This window comes from Oryx dammah, unplaced genomic scaffold (assembly GCF_014754425.2).
Source record: "Oryx dammah isolate SB20612 unplaced genomic scaffold, SCBI_Odam_1.1 HiC_scaffold_2, whole genome shotgun sequence".
Lineage (NCBI taxonomy): Eukaryota > Metazoa > Chordata > Mammalia > Artiodactyla > Bovidae > Oryx > Oryx dammah.
In genome coordinates this window covers 74463136-74484112 of record NW_024070186.1, presented here as the reverse complement: position 1 = coordinate 74484112, position 20977 = coordinate 74463136, and the positions used below count along the sequence as shown (strand labels likewise).

Sequence of the window (20977 nt, the reverse complement as noted above, 5' to 3'; positions counted from 1 at the left end):
CACTTCATGGGAAATAGATGGGGAAACAATGGAAACAGTGAGGGACTATTTTCTTGGGCTCCAAAATCACTGCAGATGGTGAATGCAGTCATGAAATTAAAAGATGCCTGCTCCTTGGAAAGAAAAGCCATGACCAACCTAGACAGCATAATGAAAAGCAGAGACATTACTTTGCAGCAAAGGTCCGTCTAGTCAAAGCTATGGTTTTTCCAGTAGTCATGTATAGATGTAGAGTTGCACTGTAAAGAGAGCTGAGCATCAAAGAATTGGTGCTTTTGAACTGTGTTGTTGGAGAAGACTCTTGAGGGTCCCTTGGACTGCAAGAAAATCCAACCAGTCCATGCTAAATGAAATCAGTCCTGAATATTCAATGGAAGGACTGACAGTGAAGCTGAAGCTCCAATACTTTAGCCAGCTGATGTGAAGAACTGACTCACTGGAAAAGACTCTGATGCTGGCAAAGACTGAAGGCAGGAGGAAAAGGGGACAACAGAGGATGAGATGGTTGGATGGCATCACCAACTCAACAGACATGAGTTTGGGTAAGCTCTAGAAGTTGGTGATGGACAGGGAAGCCTGGTGTGCTGCAGTCCATGGGGTTGCAAAGAGTCGGACTTGACTGAGCGACTGAACTGACTGACTGAGACGGATGCCAGTCCCCATAAATGGTGAGCTGAGTGTTCCATTACTCAAGATCTTGAAGTGTTTCTGGTTCATGACCATAGCAACTAGGTATGGTTACTAACTTAATGATGCTGGCAGAAAGGAGCATACAGTAGGTGCCAACTATTGTGCATAAAGGAGAAGGATAAAGTTTTTATTCTCTTTTGATGTCACGTTGAATGCAAGACAGGTGCAGTCTGCCTAGAAATTTATTTGTAGTTTGATTGAGGCTCAAACTAACAACCATCCACACTATTTCCTGGTTGCCACTATCTCACACAGTATTAGGGTTAGACACAAGTCTTTCTGCCCTTACACCGTAAGGTCTAGTACAGAAGGTTGTTTCTGGTTCACTCTGTCTTCTTTCCCATTCTTTAGCAAGATGAGTTCTAGCAGTTCATACCTGCTGTCTTTCAGAGTGTCGGGAGTCATCATCGGGACTACAAAGGAATTCAAGGACCTAGTCAAAGAAAAGGTATTTTTAAAATGGATACCAGCGTGCATGCCATAAGGAAAATCATAGTTACTCTGTCTATATCACCAATTCATTCACATCCAGCTCAACAAACACCATAGGGATACGGTAGCTTCCCAACTGATTGGCCCAATATATGACACAGCAGGCTCAGTTATGCTAACAATTTAATATATACCTTAAACATATTTCTTTACTATTTAGAAACATGACTAGAATCTGACATCATATATTCCTTAAGATCCCCAATACCATGAACCAAGCTAAGTATGGACTTTGGAATCAGGCCACTTGAATTTGAATCCTAACCTTATTAACACTTAATAACAACATTTATTGCTGGTAATAACACTTATTAAGTGACTTGGATGAGTGACTTAACCTCTCCAGGCTTTAGCAGTCTCATCTGCAAAACAGGAGTAACAACTATACCAAGTTCAGAGGTACTAGGAGTATTGACATGTAAAATTTTGAAGCAGAGCATGGCACTATGAAGTGCTCAATAAATGCTGGTCATTATTAGCAACTTTCTCCAGGTAAAGAGTATTTTCTTCATCACCCATGGCTTTGTAGAAGATATTTAACTGGGATTTGGAAATACCTTCAGAGTGGTTAGTAAGTAAATTCGGATTTTCTAAAAGTAATCTCTCTTCCAGATGATCAACATCATAGTCTTACTACCAATGAGATGGGTAATTATTTAATTGAAAAATTCTTAAGTCAAAAATTCTAGGCAAATTTAGAACAGAATAATTGGGAAAACAATCTCTATAAATCAATCTCCACAAATCATACTCCCATGACACCAAGTTACTGAACAGTCACACAATCCAAACACAACACTAAAAAACAAAAGATAATTTAGATCCAAACTGAAAGATGAACAAGCCTCTACCTTGTAGGACATTCATCTGGTAGGTTATTCTATTAAGAAACCATGTAATATGGTGAATTTTTCTACAAACAGTAAACAAAAACAATTCTACTTCTTATGGTTAAAGACACTCACCTGATCAAAAAGAGTTCTGTTTACAAATAAGGTGTTATCAGGCTTTGCAAGCTGCCGGGCAAGGAAGGTAAAGAGACACCCTACTTGTGAGGGCGTAAAATCTGAATTCTCCACCATAACCTATGAGCAAAAGAGACCATTTATTCAATATACCATATGGTTTGACACAGAAAAATATACAATTAGAGGCAGGGGTGGGGAAGCCTCAGTATGAAGGACTCTATAAAAAGATTCTTCTTTTATCAGCTGTGTGACAACTGAGTTCAACACCACTCAGAGAAGAAGCACAACTACCTGCACTCTCTGAAAGCATTTTAGTGATTTCTGGCATATTTATAGGCACAAGTTCGATAAGAACTGAATTGTTAGAGGTAGATTTCATATATATATATATATATATATATATATGATGTTTCCTTCTTGAATTCTTAAAAGAGAATCTAAAATTAAAGTAACCCTATTAAAAATCTGTCCACCAACACAGGAAGAAGGGCACTGCTTTTGGGTTTAAAGGTAAGGCAGCTTGAGAATGAAGGTATCCCAGAAAAGAAGTCAGCTAGCCTATGAGTCAGGGAAGTGAATGGCTTCTGCCTTGGCTATAAGCAGTTCAGTGAACAGATGGTTTCATGTAACATGCTCTTTACAACCACACACAGTTATCAAGTCATAATCTCTCCTCTGATTTAAATGAGCTCTCATCTCCTGAGTAGCTACTACTATGCCTAAGATGCTTATGGTAGAAGCCTTCAAGGGAATTGTGAACCAGAAAGCAAGGTGAGACACGTAAACAAATCTTCAATAAAAAGCATAATGTAATCAGCACTTATAAAGGAACAAATGACAATAGAAGCACAGTGGGGGAAATTTAGTTCAACTGATCAGAGAAAAAAATTGAAACAAAAAAATGAGAAAAGTAGCCTCTAAACTAAGCTTTAAAGCCCATGTGGAATCCATGACAGGGGAGGAAATGTCAGGAGAAAGAGCAGTCCAGGCAGAGAGAAGAGTTGGGGCAAAAACATGAACACAAGGAAATGTAAGTTTGTCTGGAGAAATTCTATGTTTCATTAGAATGCAGCAGTATGCATGAGGAGAGAAAAATCAGACCAAAAGAAAAACTTAGGGCTCCAATGCCATTCCAAGGAATCCAGAATTTATTTGTTAGAAAAGGAGGAGTTACTAAAGGTGCAGTGAGGAGAGCTGATTGTGATCAACGCTATGCTGAGGAAAATTACTCCAACAGCAATGGTTAGGATAAAGTAACAGTAGCAAGAAATAAAGGTAGAGAGACCAAGATGCATGGGACTGCAGAGGTCCATGGGAGAGTCAGAGGAGTTCAGAACAATGCAGTGATGATGAACAGGGAAGGAGAAACAGGTGCAAAGTCACCGCAGAGAGAGAGGAAACAGTGTGGAAACGTGTGGCTAAAGGAAGAATGAAAATTGACAGGTCTTGAGCCTGATAGGCAGGGAGGAGAACAATGCTATTAACAAAGAGGGAGATAGCAGAAGTCTGAGAAGGAAGACCAGGCATTGTTTTAAACTAACTGAACTTAAGGAGGCAATTCTACAACAAATTAGGGAACAACAGCCCATCTCATCTACAAACTCTCTCCTTTCATTTTCCCTTCAAAGATAAAACATTCCCTTGGGGCCCATTTTTGGCCTGCCTTTTCTCACTGTGCTAAGCAGTTTACCCCTGTCTTTTACTACCCCTGTCTTTTACTTAGTCCAGCAGTCACAGCTTGTTCAAGTGCATAAATATCATTACTAGAATACGAGGATGTTTCAAGTTGTAATCTGTGTATCTAAATTCCAGTTTATAATATTCAAAGAGCTTTCTATAGCTTTAAAATACTCAATTATCATTTCCTTTCCGCGTGTGAGTCCTTTCCGCATGTGGGTCCTTTCCTAGGATTCAGCTCTCAGGGCCCAACTAGTGCTCTTCTCTGCTTTTAGCTCTTCCTTCTGCTCTACAAGTGTGAACTACTCTCTCACCTGTCTGATCCTAAAAACATCTTCTAAGGAAACAGTTCTAACTCACAGCCCCATTCCCTTGCCACCTCAGCAAGTGTCCAACTAGGTGTTATCCCAGAAATTTTAGCTTCTTTCCATTTTTTCTCTCTGATCAATTACAGAGACCATGCTTACAAAATTTTCTGGGCAATCTTATGCAAAGTCACAAATTTACAGCTTTCCTGCTCTATGTCTGCAGCCATTCTGCACGCATGATAATGCCTGAGGTTTGATGCTCACTCTCCTGTTTTCTGGTCCTTGCCTGTGCTCCCTCAGAAGAGCTACATACATGGTGACTACAACTCTATCACCAGAAATGAGAAAATAACCTCAAACTTACCATTTGAGAGAGGGCCATTCTTCACTGACCCTAGGTTAAGTACTATCAAAATAACATACAAGATGCGGCCACTGTGTGAAACAGCGTGGAGGTTTCTTTAAAAAAATAAAAACAGAGCTACCATATGATCCGGCAATCCTACCCATGGACATATATCCCCAAAAGATGAAACTGTTAGTTGCTTGGTCGTGTCCAACTCTTTGCAAGCCCAAGGACTGAAGCCCACCAAGCTCCTCTGTCCATGGAATTCTCTAGGCAAGAATACTGGATTGGGTTGCCATTTCATTCTCCAGGGGATCCTCCTGACCCAGGGGTCAATCCTGAGTCTCCTGTACTGCAAGCAAACGCTCTACCATCTGAGCCACCAGGGAAGCCTGTATCGATGAAAACTCTAGTTCAAAAAGACACATGCACCCCAATGTTCATAGCAGCACTGTTTACAGTAGCCATGACATGGAAGAAATCCAAGTAGCCATCAAGGGACAAATGGCTTTAGAATATGTGGTTTACATATATACAATGGAATATTACTAAGCCATAAAAATGAATGAAGTAGGGCTTCCCTGGTGGCTCAGTGATGAAGAGTCTGCCTGCCAAAAGCAGGAGACCTGGGTTAGATCACTGGTCTAGGAGGATCCCACTTGCCGAGCAGCAATTAAGTCCGTGTGTCATAACTCCTGAGCCTGTGCTCTAGAGTCCGGGCACCACAACTGCTGAAGCCGTGCACCCTGGAGACCATGCTCGGCAACAAGAGAAGCTACTGCAAAGAGAAGCCCATGCAACCACAGCTAGAGAGTAGCTCCTGCTTGCCGCAACTAGAGAACCGCCCATGCAGCAACGAAGCCCCAGCACAGCCAATAATAAATAAATAAATGAATGAATGAAATAATGCCATTGGCAGCAACAAGGATGGACCTAAAGAATATTATACTTTAGTGAAGCAATTCAGAAAGACAAATATCATATGGTATCACTTACATGTGGAATTTAATAAATAATACAAATGAATCTATATATATAATAGAAAGAGATTTACAGATACAGAAAACAAACTTATGGTTACTAGTAGGGAAAAGGAGGCGGCAGGGGTCAATAGGAGTACAAGATTAACAGACATAAATCATTATACATAAGCACAGGGAACTGTGCTCAGTGTTATGTGGTAGCATGGATGGATAGGAGGGGAGTTTGGGGGAGAATGGATGCATGTATATGTATGGCTGAGTTCGTCTGCCGTTCACCTGACACTATCACAGCACTTTAATTGGCAATAGTCCAATATAAAATAAAAAGCGTAGAAAAACCAAATTACTATAATAAAACAGATAAGCAATAAGAATTTACTGTATAGCACAGAGAATTATATTCAGTATCTTCTGATAACCTATCATGGAAAATAACCTGAAAAAATATATATATATACACACACACATATATATACACACATATATATATCTCTAATCACTTTGCTACATACCTAAACTAACACAATACTATAAATTAACTATACTTCAATTTAAAAAAACAATATACAAAAGCAATAATTCACCAAGAGTAACAGTTTAAGTACTTTATGGAGTTTTATTTCCTTCATTTCGATCATTTTCCCAACTTAGTACAGTTTTAAAACTTAACTTCTAATTCAATCAACTTGCAAACACTTCTTGAACACCTACCAGATTGTAGGCATCATGCTAGACGTGTTAAAAAAAATGACAAAAAAACCCAAACCAAACATATCCCTACAGTCTCTACCTAAGGAAACTCATTCCAGGTAGGAAAAGACACATGTAAACAAACCATACAGTGTGTCAAGTGTGGCACCAAGTGTTATAAGACCCCAGAGAAAAGGCAACAAGCTCAACTGAAGTATGAGAGGGCGTTCTGAAGAGTTTCTCATGGGTGCTATTTGAGTTATGTCCTGGAGAATGGCTAGGAATTTGCCAGGCAGAGGAAGTGAAGGAAAACACATGATGGGATGAAAGAAAACTCACACAAAGAACATAAGCCAAAAAAGATGACACAGAAAGTTCACTGAATTCCAACAATTTTAAATTGGTGAGAAGGGAGTTCCCTGGTAGCCGAGTGGTTAGGATTCCAGACTTTGACTGCCATAGCCGGGGTTCAATTCCTGGTCGAGGAACTGAGAATCACAAGCTGCTCGGCATGGCCAAAAAAAAAAACTGTTGAGTTGATAATACAGACTGGTTGAGTTGATAATACAGACTGGTGGAACTGAGAATCACAAGCTGCTCAGCATGGCCAAAAAAAACTATTGAGCAGTTGGTAATACAGACTGGTGGGGCGAGAGGGAAGGTCAGAGAGAGGAGCAGTTATAGAGATGTAGTCAGGGGACAGAAAGTATAAAAGGATCTTGGATACCATGCTAAAATTTACACAGGTATGGCAAAAACTACTACTTGTGCTCCAACATCTGTTCCTTCTATCTAATTTAGAAACACAACTCCTCATTTTTAGCTAAACACGTGGCCACCCACCATACAGAGTACACTTCACAGTCTCCCTAGCTAAGTGCTGATCTACATGAAATAAGCAGAATTGCGGTGCACAACTTCTAAGAAACTCTGAAAGAAAGAGAACATTTTCTACCTCATCTCTTTCTGCATTCAGGCTGGTTAGAATGCAGAGGTAATACTGGAGCCTGAGCAGTCATTATCGACCAAAAGACACAAACCATGTACTAAGAAACAGCAGTACGATGGAAGTGCTGTGCATCCCTGACAAGTTTGTGAACCCACTCTACTAGACCAGGCTGCCTACACTCCAGACTTGTAGGAGAAAATTAAATTTCCACAACAAAGTATTATTATTTTGAACTTTCTGTCACAGAAGAACTTAATTTCAACTGTACCAATGGGAAGCCAGAGAAGAATATTACCTAGAAGAAAGGTAAGATCACAAATTAAAGAAGGAAAAGATAAGACCATTCGGGAAGGTATTTTGAAACCTAAGTGAAAATTCTCCATACTAGCCACCAAGATCAAACTGGCGTTATTTGGGAGCTCTCATATTCATCACTGCCTATTTCACAAAGCTAATAAATGGCCCAAATGAGATCGTGTATACAAATGAGCTTTGAAAATTATAAAGAACTACTATAAATGTAGTTAATGAATTAATATTATACACAAAGAAAATATTTCAATTTTGGTCTCTTCTCCAAAATAATCTAGAAGTCATTAAGAGGAAGAAACTACCATTTTATAGCCAAATGAACAGGATAAAAACTCTAAGCTTTTAACTACAAGAAGAAACTGGCCTGGGTGAAGCTGTGCAGATGGAAAAGAATCTGTCTCTGCAGTCATTCACTAGCAACAGCATGAATCTCAAAATAGTTTTCAATTGAATCCAGATGGACTTAGATTGGTATGATCATCTCTGCATGCCTCAAATCTTTCCTAAGTTACCCATCATCTCAGTACCATGGCAAAACTACATATGGCACAACCTTAGCAACACAGTGATGCTAGCATGAGACAGGCGACTCTTCAGAACATTATTTTCTCAAAGCACTCTGAAGTCAGTCCCATTACTAAATGTAATCACGCTAACACAACAATTATCACAATATGCATTTCTCAAGAGTAGCACTCTGTATCCAATATCCAGTCTAAAGCTGAGATACATTATATTTTTTGAATGAATGATTAGACCTTTAGCTTTTGAAGACAAAGACATATAATAAAATTTTTAAATGATTATAACATATTCCTTTATTAAACAAGATTATTTTAGAACTTGCTATAAAGTAATTCACTTTTATAAATATCAATACAAAGACATTCTAGGGATACTCACCTTCAACAAAATATCTACAATACGTTGTTGATATTCTACAGCTTGCTTATCATTTTTAAAATCTTCAAAAGTCTAAAAAGGAAAAACAAATTTTAAAAAGGTAAGTATTATTTGAAAATTTTAGAAGGAAACAAGATATTAAATTCTTATTAATAGGTAAATTCCCAAATAAGATAACCACTCCTCAATAGGTTTTTTCTTATGTAACTTTAACAAGTTATTTTTAGTGAGTTTAACAGAAGGCTACATTATTCAATATTATATGGTATTCTGAATAAAAAGTATAAAAATAAAGTGATTGTTATACAACCCAAAAGTGATTCACCCTGGTGATATGGTGGATAAGAATCCACCTGCCAATGCAGGGGACACGAGGTAGATCCCTGGAGTTCAATCCTTGGTCTGAGAAGATTCCGCAGGCCACAGAACCACTAAGCTTGTGCACCACAGCTACTGAGCCACACACTCTAGATAGAGCCTGTGCTCCGCAACGAGAGAAGCTACTGCACCGCAAAGCCCATGCACCACAACTAGAAGGCAGCCCCTATTCTCTGCAACTAGAGAAAACCTACCCACAGCAAGGAGCACTCACTACAACCAAAAAAAAAAAAAAAAAAACTTTTAAAAGTTATAAAAATTAAACAAAGGAAGGCAAAGTTTATAGGCAACAAAAAAGAATACTGATTGGAAGAGGCAGTTTGTGAGCAAGAATCTGAAAAGGATGAAATACATGTTACATGCTCAGCCATCATCCCGTCCATGCTATGTGGAAACAGTAACTGAAATACAGTTGTTAACTGTCATGAAAAGAAATTTCCATGATTTCCATGACAACAAGGAAGAAATGATGTTCAACAATAGATACTTTTAAAAATTACTATGGTAAAACTGTCACAATATTAAAATCCTCAAGAATACATACAAAGAATAGGTATTCTATTTTCACAACACTGCCAAGTACAGCATTTTTTATGTTCCTGCTCAAGTAGAGCCAAATACATTTTGAATAGAACTTGCACCCAAGTAAATGACAGCACTGGATTCTGAAAATACATAGAAGCTATAGGATGCATATATGAAGAAACTGAAGGGAAGGAATGGAAACGCAGGCTTGTGGACACAGTTTGGGGAGGGAGAAGGTGGGGCTAACAGAGAAAGCAACACCAACATATATACACTACAATGTGTAAAATGGATAGCTGGTGAGAAGCTGCTGTATGTAACACAGGGAGCCCATTCTGGCGCTCTGTAATGACCTAGAGGGGAGGCAGGGGGTAAGGGAGGAAGGCTCAAAAGAGAGGGGATATATGTATAATTATGGCTGATTCCTGTGGCTCTGTGGCAGAAACCAACACAACACTGTAAAAACCAAAAAACAAACAAAAAAAACTGAAATGAAAATACTTATTGAGTAAGAGTGATAAAAGCCTTGAAGATCTTCCTAAGGCTTTCACTTAGGACATTCGGCCCTTTGTTGTTGTTCAGTCGCTCAGTCATGTCTGACTCTTTGTGAACCCATGGACTGCAGCACACCAGGCTTCCCTGTCCTTCCCCATCTCCCGGAGCTTGCTCAAACTCATGTCCATTGAGTCGGTGATGCCATCCAATTGATAGCTTATGGTGAACGGTGTCGGATTTGTGATCTCTGAAGATTTAACTCTGGGACCAGGGACCAGGTTTGATCACTCAAGAGGTTTTGTATAGCAGAGTTTTATTAAAGAAAAAAAGGGACAGAGAAAGCTTCTGACATAGACATCCGAAGGAGGGTGGAGAGTGACCCCCTGCTAGTTTCAGTAAGCTATTTTATGTCTGTTAGAAATTTATTAATCAGATAAGAGAGACACCTCAAGGCTGATGGAGTTTCACCAGGCCCCTCTCCCACAATATGCATTTTTGAAATAGGATGGCATGAGGTATGTCATCCCCCAGCCATAAAACAATTGATATGAATACTGGTTTGTTGAGCCATTAGCAGTCAAAAGTTAGTCTTAGGTGGAACCGTTTTGAAGAAAGGCAAATTCCAAAGCAAATACATAGTTTCATTAACATAGGTTAAGAAAAACATTTCCATAAGAAAAATGCATTGGATAGCTCAAGATTTGAGAAAAGTTCAGTTCAGGTAGAACCAGGTGTCATCATAGCAACAGACACCTGCAGCTTATTTCCTCAGTTTGGAGACCCCTGGCCTTCCTGCCTGTTACCCTCTCACAATCCATCTCATCCTTTGTCATCCCCTTCTCCTCCTGCCTTCAACCTTTCCAAGCATCAGGGTCTTTTCTAATGAGTCAGCTCTTTGAATCAGGTGGCCAACGTATTGGAGCTTCAGCTTCAGTCCTTCCAATGAATATTCAGGGTTGATTTCCTTTAGGATTGACTGGTTTGATCTCCTTGCAGTCCAAGGGACTCTCAAGAGTCTTCTCCAATACCACAATTCAAAAGCATCAATACGGCGCTCAGCTTTCTACATGATCCAACTCTCACATTCATACATGACTACTGAGAAAACCACAGCTTTGACTATACAGACCTTTGCCATCAAAGTAATATCTCTGCTTTTTAATATGCTTTCCAGGATGATCATGGCTTTTTATTTTAAGGAGCAAGCGTCTTTTAATTTCATGGCACCATCCACAGTGATTTTGGAGCCCAAGAAAATGAAGTCTCTCAGTGTTTCCATTGTTTCCCCATCTATTTGCCATGAAGTGATGGGACTGGGTGCTATGATCTTAGTTTTTAGAATGCTGAGTTTTAAGTCAGCTTCTTCACTCTCCTCTTTCACTTTCATCAAAAGGCTCTTTAATTCCTCTTTGCTTTTTGTCGTAAGGGTGGTATCATCTGCATATCTGAGGTCATTGATATTTCTCCCAGCAGTCTTGATTCTGGCCTATGCTTTACCAGCTAGGCATTTCACACGGTGTACTCTGCCCAAAGGTTAAGTAAGCAGGGTGACAATATACAGCCCTGACGTACTTCTTTCCTGATTTGGAACCAGTCTGTTGTTCTATGTCCAATTCTAACTGTTGTTTCTTGACCTGCACACAGGTTTTTCAGGAGGCAGGTAAGGTGGGGTGGTATTCCCATTTCTTTAAGAATTTTTCAAAGTTTGTTGTGATCCACACAGTCAAAGGCTTTTTAGCATAGTCAATGAAACAGAAGTAGGTGTTTTTCTGGAATTCTCTTGCTTTTTCTATGATCCACGGATGTTGGCAATTTGATCTCTTGTTCCTCTGCCTTTTCTAAATCCAGCTTGTAGATCTGGAAGTTCTTGGTTCATGAACAGCTGAAGCCTAGCTTGAAGGATTTTGAACATTATCTTGTTAGCATATGAAATGGGTGCAACTGTGTGGTAGTTTGAATATTCTTTGGCATTGCCCTTCCTTAGGACTGGAATGAAAACTGGCCTTTCCCAGTTCTGCAGCCTATGATAAGTTTTCCAAATTTGCTGACCTATTGAGTGCAGCACTTTAACAGCATTGTCTTTTAGGATTTGAAATAGCTCACCTGGAATTTCATCACCTCCACCAGCTTTGTTCGTAGTAATGCTACTAAGGCCCACTTGACTTCACATTCCAGGATGTCTGACTTTAGATGAGTTACCACACCATCATGGTTATCCTGGTCATTAAGACCTCTTTTTTATAGTTCTTCTGTGTATTCTTGCCATCTCTTCTTAATCTCTTCTACTTCTGTTAGGTCCATACCATTTCTTTCCTTTATTATGCCCATCTGTGCATGAAATATTTAAATCTACAAAGCAGCAATTTACTACTGACTATCCCGAAGCAAGGAAATAGACTACATATTGTACCAACAGATTAAAGAAGAATTTTCAAGCCACAAACTTTCAAGACTACATCATAGTTAACATTCAAACCAGAATATCTGCTGTTCTTTAAACTGGCCACAAGCTTCCCCAACTTCTCCAAAGACCCTCTGCTCATGCTCTTCTCTACTAGCATGTCCTTCTTTCCCTTTTCTTGTCTGACATACAGTAAGCATTTTAAACAATGACTGCTGATTTGTCTAGTTAATTACAGAAGAAAATGAAATCTTTATAAAAAATTTTTTCTTCACCTAGAACGCTTTGCTGCCCTTTAGTTAAGAAAAGCTGAAATGAGTTGCCAAGGGAACTGTAGGAACTCTTACCTGAAAAGTTCAAACAGAGGGTATTTTGGTGTTTACATGAGTTAAACATGACCCAGTCTGAAGAGGGAAAGACGGTCGAGAAAGTGTCTCAGTTCTAAGGCTTAGGAAAACAACAAATATACACATGTTCAAACAAACACAACTTCCCCCTCACACTCAGCCTGCCAAAGGGAGATGTCACTCTGCTGTCAGACAAGAAACTCTCTAATACAAGTGCTATTCAAGTTAACACAAAATCATGGAGAATTAGCATATGTATTAAATAACCACAGCATTGACAGCAAGTAAAAAAGAACTGCTTTATCCACCTGCCTTTTGGTAACATGTATTCACTGCTTTGAAACACACACTGCAAGTTTATTACTATAAACATAATTAAGTGGTGAAATACTTTTATTACAAATGTTGTGATATACACAATGACATATTTTGACTGTAGTTAACAGCTGCCACCAAAATGGCACATTTATGTTAAAACATTATCACTCCACAAAGATTCTTCTAATTATACAATGCTTGTTAGAGGAATAATATGTAAAGATGTCCTAATGGAGAATGACAGCTTGCGAAGTACAAAAGTAGACCTAAAATTCAAGTCCAAAGTCACCTGTGAATTTGGTCATAAAAACTTCTTTCTGTAGCCCTTTAAAATTATTACCGAGCTTCAGTAAGATAATGATAGTTGGCTAAATCCTGATCCAGGGGTCAAGAAACATTGTAAAGGACCAGAGAGAAAATATTTTAGGCTTTGTAGGATACATGTGGTTTGCATGACATATTCTTCTGTTTTTATAATCCTTAAAAACAGAAAAATATTCTGTCTCACCCAAGCCAGAGGTCAAATGCAACTGGATTTGGTCTACAGACTGTAGTTTGTGAACCCCTGTCCTAATCTCTTCACACATCTCCCAATAAGATCCACGCATATAGAAAAGAAGAAAAAGAATAACCCACAACCCAGACTAATGGGAAAACTAGAAGGACAACACATATTAAAAATTGTGACTTACACAACAGTGGGAAAGTAAACATCCCCAACTAGCAAAGTTGGCTCCAAAGCCCATTAAAAAAAAACAAAACCGTCAAGAAAGAATTGGGTAGAGGAAGGGAGGGTATGACGAGGTTTCAGCAGGCACAGAACACATATAGTATCAAATGGAATTCACCTCGAAAAGAAAAGAAGATCCATCCTGGGTGAATAACTACTGAGGCCAGGTCTGCAACCCAGTGGATCATAACACTGGCTGATAGGAACATCAAAGGAAGGAGTCTGGCAAGTATGAATCGGAGGTCTTGGTAAGATACAGCTTTTGAGATAGAAAAGGGAAAGGAAATATATTCCTTAGAGGCCTATGGTAAAGAAGGAAGAGCTCAAGAAAAAGATCCTACTAAAACAAGAGACTTGTCAAAGATTGAGAAAACAGACTACACCCCAAAGACACTATTTAAGAAACTGCACTTAGTTATAACAAATAAAGCAGGTACTTGAATGTGGAAAATAGTATGCAATCTTCCCCCATGATCCAACAAGATCACCAATTATTGCTAGTCCAGAAAAATCCATTAAAAAATGACCAAAAAAACAGAAAGTGAAGGCAACTCAAGAATAAAAATAAGAACTAGTCACAAAATAGAAGTAAACTATAAACAATATCTAACATACATGAAATATATTTAAACATACAATTGCAGATTTGAAAGAACATCACAAACCAGAAATTTAAGAATTCAGAAAAGAAATGAAGAGTAGGAAAATGTGAAATAAGAGCTAACTGAACTCGGGGGTAAAAAAAAACTGAAAGAAAAAAAAAGTCATCTCAAGCTACCAAAGGGAGAACAGATATGACCAAAAGTATAGTTAACAGAAATAGAGAACGTAAATAAAAAGAACCAAGAAAATGAAATTTAAACAAAGAAGGAAATAAAAAAGACCAAAGAAAGGTGATAAATATAGAAGACAAAGAAGATATATAAATAACCTAAGTTTCTGAAGATGAAGTACAAAACAATGGAGCAGAAAAAAATATTTAAATCTGTAATTCAAGAAAACCTTTTTAAACTAAAAAGACTCAAATTCACATATTGAAAAGGCCCACAGTAAATATATGGCAAAACTGACCGAAAATAGTCAATTCTTCTAAGTACTATCTTAAACTATTAGTCTTTAATTATTAATATAAGGAAAAAAGTATTCTGGTACTCTAGGAAAAGATTAAGTCTCTGGGAAAGTTAAGAAAAGTCAAGTTGACACCAGTTTTCCTTATGGCAGTACATAAGAGCAAGATAAGTGGGAGGCAACTATTATTTCACTTCAAAAAATTTTAATTGTATAACAGTAGAGAAAACATTACATTGAATCCTATCACTTAGAAAACTACACTGAAAACTACAAAATATTTCTGAGAAAAATTAAAGAAAATCTAAACTAATGAAACAGTATACCTTTCCACGGGTCACAAAATTCAGTATTGCTAAGTCAATTCTTAAATTGACTAAATACTGAACACAATCCTAATCAAAATCCAGGCAGGCTTCTGCAGAATTTAAGAAGATAACTTAAAATTCATATTGAAATGCCAAAAACAACCCCAAAACTACAAAATACAAAGTAATTTTGAAAAAGAATAAGATCATATAACATGATTTTCATACTCATTATAAAGCTACAGTAATCAAGGCAGTGTGGTACTGGCATCAAGATAGACAAACAGACCAGGGGCATAGAATAGAGCTCTGAAATAGACGCAGTATAGATAGATGATGTATCTTTGACAAAGTACAAAGACAATCCAGTAGAGAAAGGACAGTCTTTTTGTCAAATGATGCTATAAGAATTAGATATCTCAATGCAAAAAAAAGAACAAGAAAAAAAGACCTTGCATCTAAACCCTGCACCACAGGCCAAAATTTCTTCAAAACGGATCACAGCTTTAAAGGTAAAACCATAAAACTTCTAGAGAATATCTTTGTGACCTTGGGTTAGGCAAAGATTTCATAGCTACAGCCCCAGAAGCAGGATTCCTAAAACAAAACTAATAAATTAGACTTGATCAAAATTTAAAATTTCTGCTATTCAAAACACAGCATTAGGAAAATGAAAAGACAAACTACAGACTGGGAGAAAACACCTGCTAAATTCATGTAATCTCATTTTTTAAAACTTACCTAAAAAAAAATTCTCAAAACAAGAAAACAAATACAATTTTTAAAAATAGGGAAAAATGGTCAAAAAGTGGATATTTTCACCATAGAGTATATACGGATAGAGAATATACGAATGGTAAACATAACTTCTTTGCTAATATGTTTTAATGAAAAGATGTTTTATGTCAGTTGTCAGGAGGGAAATATAAAACCACAATGAGATACCAGCATATATCTACTAGAATGGTCAAATTAAAAAGATGAACCATACAATGTTTTGGAGAGATGAAGAAACTGATACTCTCATATACTACTGGAATGAAAACTGGCAGAACCACTTTAGAAGTCTTGTTAGTTTTTTATGAAGTAAAACAATACACTTCACAAAAGACCCAGTGGTTTCATTATTTGGTATTTACTCAAGAGAAATAAAGATATATGTCCACACAAAGGCTTATATGTAAATATTCATGATAGCTTTAGTCATAGTAACTTGAATTGGAAACAATCAAAACGACCAACTATTGGTGAAATGGATCAACAAACTGTATATCCATAAACTGAAAAATTACATAGCCATAAAGAGGGACAACCTACTGATAAAAGAAAAGTACAGGTAAGTCTCAAAAGCATTATTTTAAGTGAAAGAAGCCAGAAGAAACTACAAAGTTTATGTTTCTCTCTAAACGACATTTTAGAAAGGTGAAACCCTGTTTCCCAAAGCAGATCAGCAGTTGCCAGGGGCTGGGATTGGGACTCACTACAAAACTGCAACAGTGACCACCTGTTCTGTATCTAGATTGCAGTAGTGGTTATAAGACTGCATACGCTTGTCAACGGAGAAGGACATGGCAACCCACTCCAGTATTCTTGCCCAGAGAATTCCGTGGACAGAGGAGCCTGGTGGGCTGCTGTCCATGGGGTCGCACAGAGTCGGACATAACTAAAGTGACTTAGCATGCATGCATGCATGCATGCTTGTCAAACTCTTCTCTTGAAATGGATGAATTATATTTTGTATACACTGTACCTTAATAAAGCTAAAGTTAAAAACCTCACTTGAAAAAATATTCCTACATTTTAAAAAGTGAGAAAATATGATTTAAAAGTCTGTCATCTAAATTCTTTAGTGCCTCCCTAAAAATGTTCTTTTTATTAAGGCATATTAATTAGGAAGGTCACAGGAATAATCAACTATAGTAGACAAATAGATAGTGAATCCAGGATTTAGGATCCTAAGTCTTATCAATTTCTCCAGCTGTAATACTTGGGGATGCAGCCAACTCTTGATGCACACACACAAGTAAACCTCTGCTTGTCTTTTAGGCATTTCAAATTCATTAAGTCCAGAAAAGAAATAATTATCTACCTCTACCATACCTCACCACTACTCTGCATGTCCACTCTCATCCATCTCCTAATAAAACTGTTTCTCCTCTGATTTCCTGTTGAATCTACAAATAAACCGCTATACATTCAGTTCATAAGGTCTAAAATGTAGGAATCTTTGATGCTTCCCTATTCATCTTACCTTTCACATCGAACTGTACAATAAACTCTAAATTTTAGGCTGATTTACCTCCTAAAATATCTTTCAAATCCTTTCATGTCTTAGAACCCCCACTGTCACTGTCCTAATTCAAGCTGCCATTATCTTTTATCTGGATGACCACAAAATTTTGCTAACATCTTCGTGCCTCCAATCTTATCTTATTTCAATCCATTTTCCATTCAACAATCAGAGGGAATTTTTCTAAACTACAAATTATGACATTTTTCTATTCAGACAGTAAAGAATCCGTCTGCAATGCCGGGAGAACTGGGTCCAATCTCTGGGTTGGGAAGATGCCCTGGAGGAGGAGGGCATGGCAACACACTCCAGTATTCTTACCCGAGAATCCCCAAGAACAGAGGAGCTACAGTTCATGGGGTTGCAAAGAGTTGGAAGGACTGAGCAATTAAGTAAGGCAAAAAGCTTCAGTGGCTATAAAGTCCAAACTTCCTACCATGGATAATAAAACTCAGTCTCTACCTGCCTCTCTGGATTTCTCTCTCTCCGCAGAATTCCTTACACTTAAAGATGTGGCCATACTGAATTTTTTTCAATTACCTTAACACACACTGCTCTATCTTATTTCCAGGTCTTTCTACATACTCTGTCCTTCGACCTGAAATACTTTTCCCTATCCTTAACCAGACTTCTATACATCCCGTGACACTCACCATCGACATTATTTCATCCAAGACACCTTCCTGACCCTTCCATTAGATTCCCCTCCTAAATGCTCTTACAGCATCCTGCATATCTCCAGTGACATGTTTTACAGCATGCTATAGTTACTAATCTACAAGCTGGATCCTCTTCCTCCACAAAGGCAAGGTTTATATCATGTCAGCCCCGGGTACACACACAGTCAGTACAGTATGTGTGACATACTTGGCAAATATTTGTCAAGTAAATGACAGAGATTTTATCGCAGTCTTGCTATCAATGTCAATATCATAATTTAGACATAAGCATAATCCCAAATGATCTTCAGTGCCATGACAGCCCTTTAAAAAATGAAAACTAGGTAAAATTCTTTGTTGCTCTCTAGGAGGCTTTCTGAACCCCTGCCCTACCACTTCTTGTTTCTTTTTTCCTCCAGGCCAGACACTAAGTACACTTACATTGTATCCTGGACATCTAAGGTCTCAAGGTCTCCTAAACCAACTAGATTTGACTTTCATTTTCTAAGTTTCTTTTCCCTTCTTCTTCTGCTATTTAAGTTACTACTTCTGAAATCAGATTTTCCAATTAAACTAATGCAAAACGTGATATGAGTGGAATCTCAATCTTCTCACAGGCACTTTAAAAAATTTTAACAGTTTATTATTCAACTTATAATAAGAGCACTATATGTTCATTAAATAAATTTAGTTCATCTCACAGATATAATCACTATTAACATTTAGATATATTTCCTTCCTATTCCCTTCAAATATTGTGCACATACAATATTTTTTTTCAGTCAGTTTGCTGTTTCACTGGATACTAAAATATAAGCACTGTCCACATTATCAAAAGCTTTTTTAAAAAAGCAACTACAATATGGCTTAATTAGGAAGATATATCACGTTTTATATAATTATTCCCCCGGGGGCATTTTCACAGCGAATCTGGCTTACCCAGACCTCTCTTTAATAAAAACAGGTATAAGGATATTTTTTCAGCAGGAAGCTTCCACGTTCCATTTCAACTCTAGCTACTTCCACTATCATCATCACCACATGTCATTCAGAGCAATCTGCCATCTTTAGTATACAAACAACAACAATTTACGAAATAAAGAATGTACCACATCTAACTCTGCTTTAACTTTTTAATAAGGATGTGTCAGAAAGAGACACATAGACAGACACAAACACTCAGGGAGAAAGGAAAGAGAGGGGAGGAAAGCAGGAAAGGAAGGGTAGGAAGGAGAAAAAGAACTAGAAATTATGGATGGCACAACAAAATTAAACACTTGAGACCCTGACTTACTGCTAGAGCATAAAAACTGTATCTGTGTAAGGACTATTATTCATCTTTCTATTAAAAATAATTATCACCCCAACTCCTTTTAAGAATACCTTAGAATCACAGTATTTCTTACCAGCGCCAATACATTTAGAAATTCTCGTGTGTCGAAATGCAACAAAGTCCGAATATAGGGATAGATTTCTTCTTCAGGGGGAGCTTCTGTTGAATGCAGGCGAATTAGAAATTCAAAAACCTGCAAGTTGAAAAAAAAGAAAGTTGATTCTTTTCTCACAAAGTATCTTGCTGAAGCAATGATTCCCATTTGTATAAAATAAAACCAGGTTGAATTTAGTTTAAATTGCCACTGGGTTATAACTTCTCTAACCTCTCTCAGCTAAAATTACTGGCTCCAGTGATGGTGTGCAGGCTCTCCTGTCACAGCAGATAGCTCCGGACCCATGTGCAACCCTCAATTACAATTTGTCTTTACTGCATTTTAAGACAGTAAAAATGCTATGAAAATGTACCAACCTGGTTTTTAACCAAGGGAACAAGATCTTCAGGGATGTCACCCAGCGGATAGGCACGACCTGCTAGACAACAGCTAGAAGAGAAGAAATTGAGCGGATCTGGTGACTCTTAATGGGCTAACTTCCTGGGAACACACTGTTCTCAAACCCAAGATACTAGTCTGATGTTTAAGCAGGCTCAGCTCTTGTCAGTTAGGTCAGGTCCAAATCCAGATTGAGATGATAGCCAGTTCAGAAAACGTGGGTGACAGAAGGTGGTGGTGAAATAACACATCCTGTGACTGAGTAATGACTTTCGTTTATTTTTATTTTTCCTAAGAAAAACCCAAGCTGCACTAAATGAACAAGAAGGAATAAGGACAGATTACCTAAAAGTCTCACACCCAGCATCTGGAAAGAATCTGACAGCATCATTATACTGTTAACAGGTAAAAGCCTCAGGTTCACAGAGACTTTTAAATCCAGTGGTTTTAAGAATGGTGAATAAAGATGGGAAATGAGCTAGGCTAAAAAATATTTGTAATCAGACAAGCCTTTGGGGAGAATTAGAATCTCATGAGAAATTAACTGTACAGTTTTACCTCTAAACCCGCCCTTCCTAATGGCTAATGACTAGCTCTGGGGGCTGAGTTACAAACTATCTTCTGAATATGTCCTTATTTTGGTGGCAGGGGGTGGGGATGAGTAAATTTTAAACCTCTTTGAAGCAGTCATCAATTTTGGATGTTACAGACAGCTGGATACCAGCATATTCTAAAAAGTTTAAAGTGCAGATGATCAAGAGCAAGGTAAACGCTACATATGTTCTTCTATACTAAAGAATCGATGTAGCAAATGTGAAAGAGGTCTCAAAGTTAATAATTCTGATGCATACAGAAGGTAAAATGATGTGCCAGCAGGTTCTGCCACCTTCCTGCCTACCTGCCAGCCACTTATTTATGTAAAAGCTCTATTAGGACACAATTCTGAGCTTGCATAGTCTATCGGAAGAACTCTGATCCAGGAATAAACAGATAAACATTTCCGCTTACTTCAGTCACTGACTTTGTTCATGATGCAAACTAATTTCTTGCCCTTATACATAAAATATGGACAAAAACATATCCCATAGACTTGGTAGTAAAAGTAAAATACTCTGTATCAAGATTTCTCAACCTCTGCCTACTGATATTTCGGTATTCTTTGCTGTGGGCACTATCCTGTTCACTGCAGAATGCTAAGCAGCATCCCTGGCCTCTATGCATTAAATGCCAGTGGCATCTCTCCCGACCCCAGTTGTGACAAAGCAAAATGTCTTTAGACATTGCAAATACATGGCAGAGGAGAGCAAGGGTGGG

General features: G+C 38.0%; 1 protein-coding gene across 3 annotated transcripts in view; it reads right to left on the bottom strand.

The window, feature by feature from the left end:
- Positions 1 to 20977, bottom strand: part of VPS8 (VPS8 subunit of CORVET complex) — a 300505-nt gene that overhangs the window by 157645 nt on the left and 121883 nt on the right. For all 3 annotated transcript variants that reach the window (XM_040252398.1, XM_040252383.1, XM_040252391.1), the window contains 5 exons: positions 19642 to 19714; positions 19244 to 19363; positions 8319 to 8390; positions 2148 to 2267; positions 1067 to 1123 (listed from right to left, as the gene is read on the bottom strand). In XM_040252398.1, coding sequence (XP_040108332.1) covers positions 1067 to 1123; positions 2148 to 2267; positions 8319 to 8390; positions 19244 to 19363; positions 19642 to 19714 — 442 coding nt within the window. The remainder of the gene's footprint in view (positions 1 to 1066; positions 1124 to 2147; positions 2268 to 8318; positions 8391 to 19243; positions 19364 to 19641; positions 19715 to 20977) is intronic.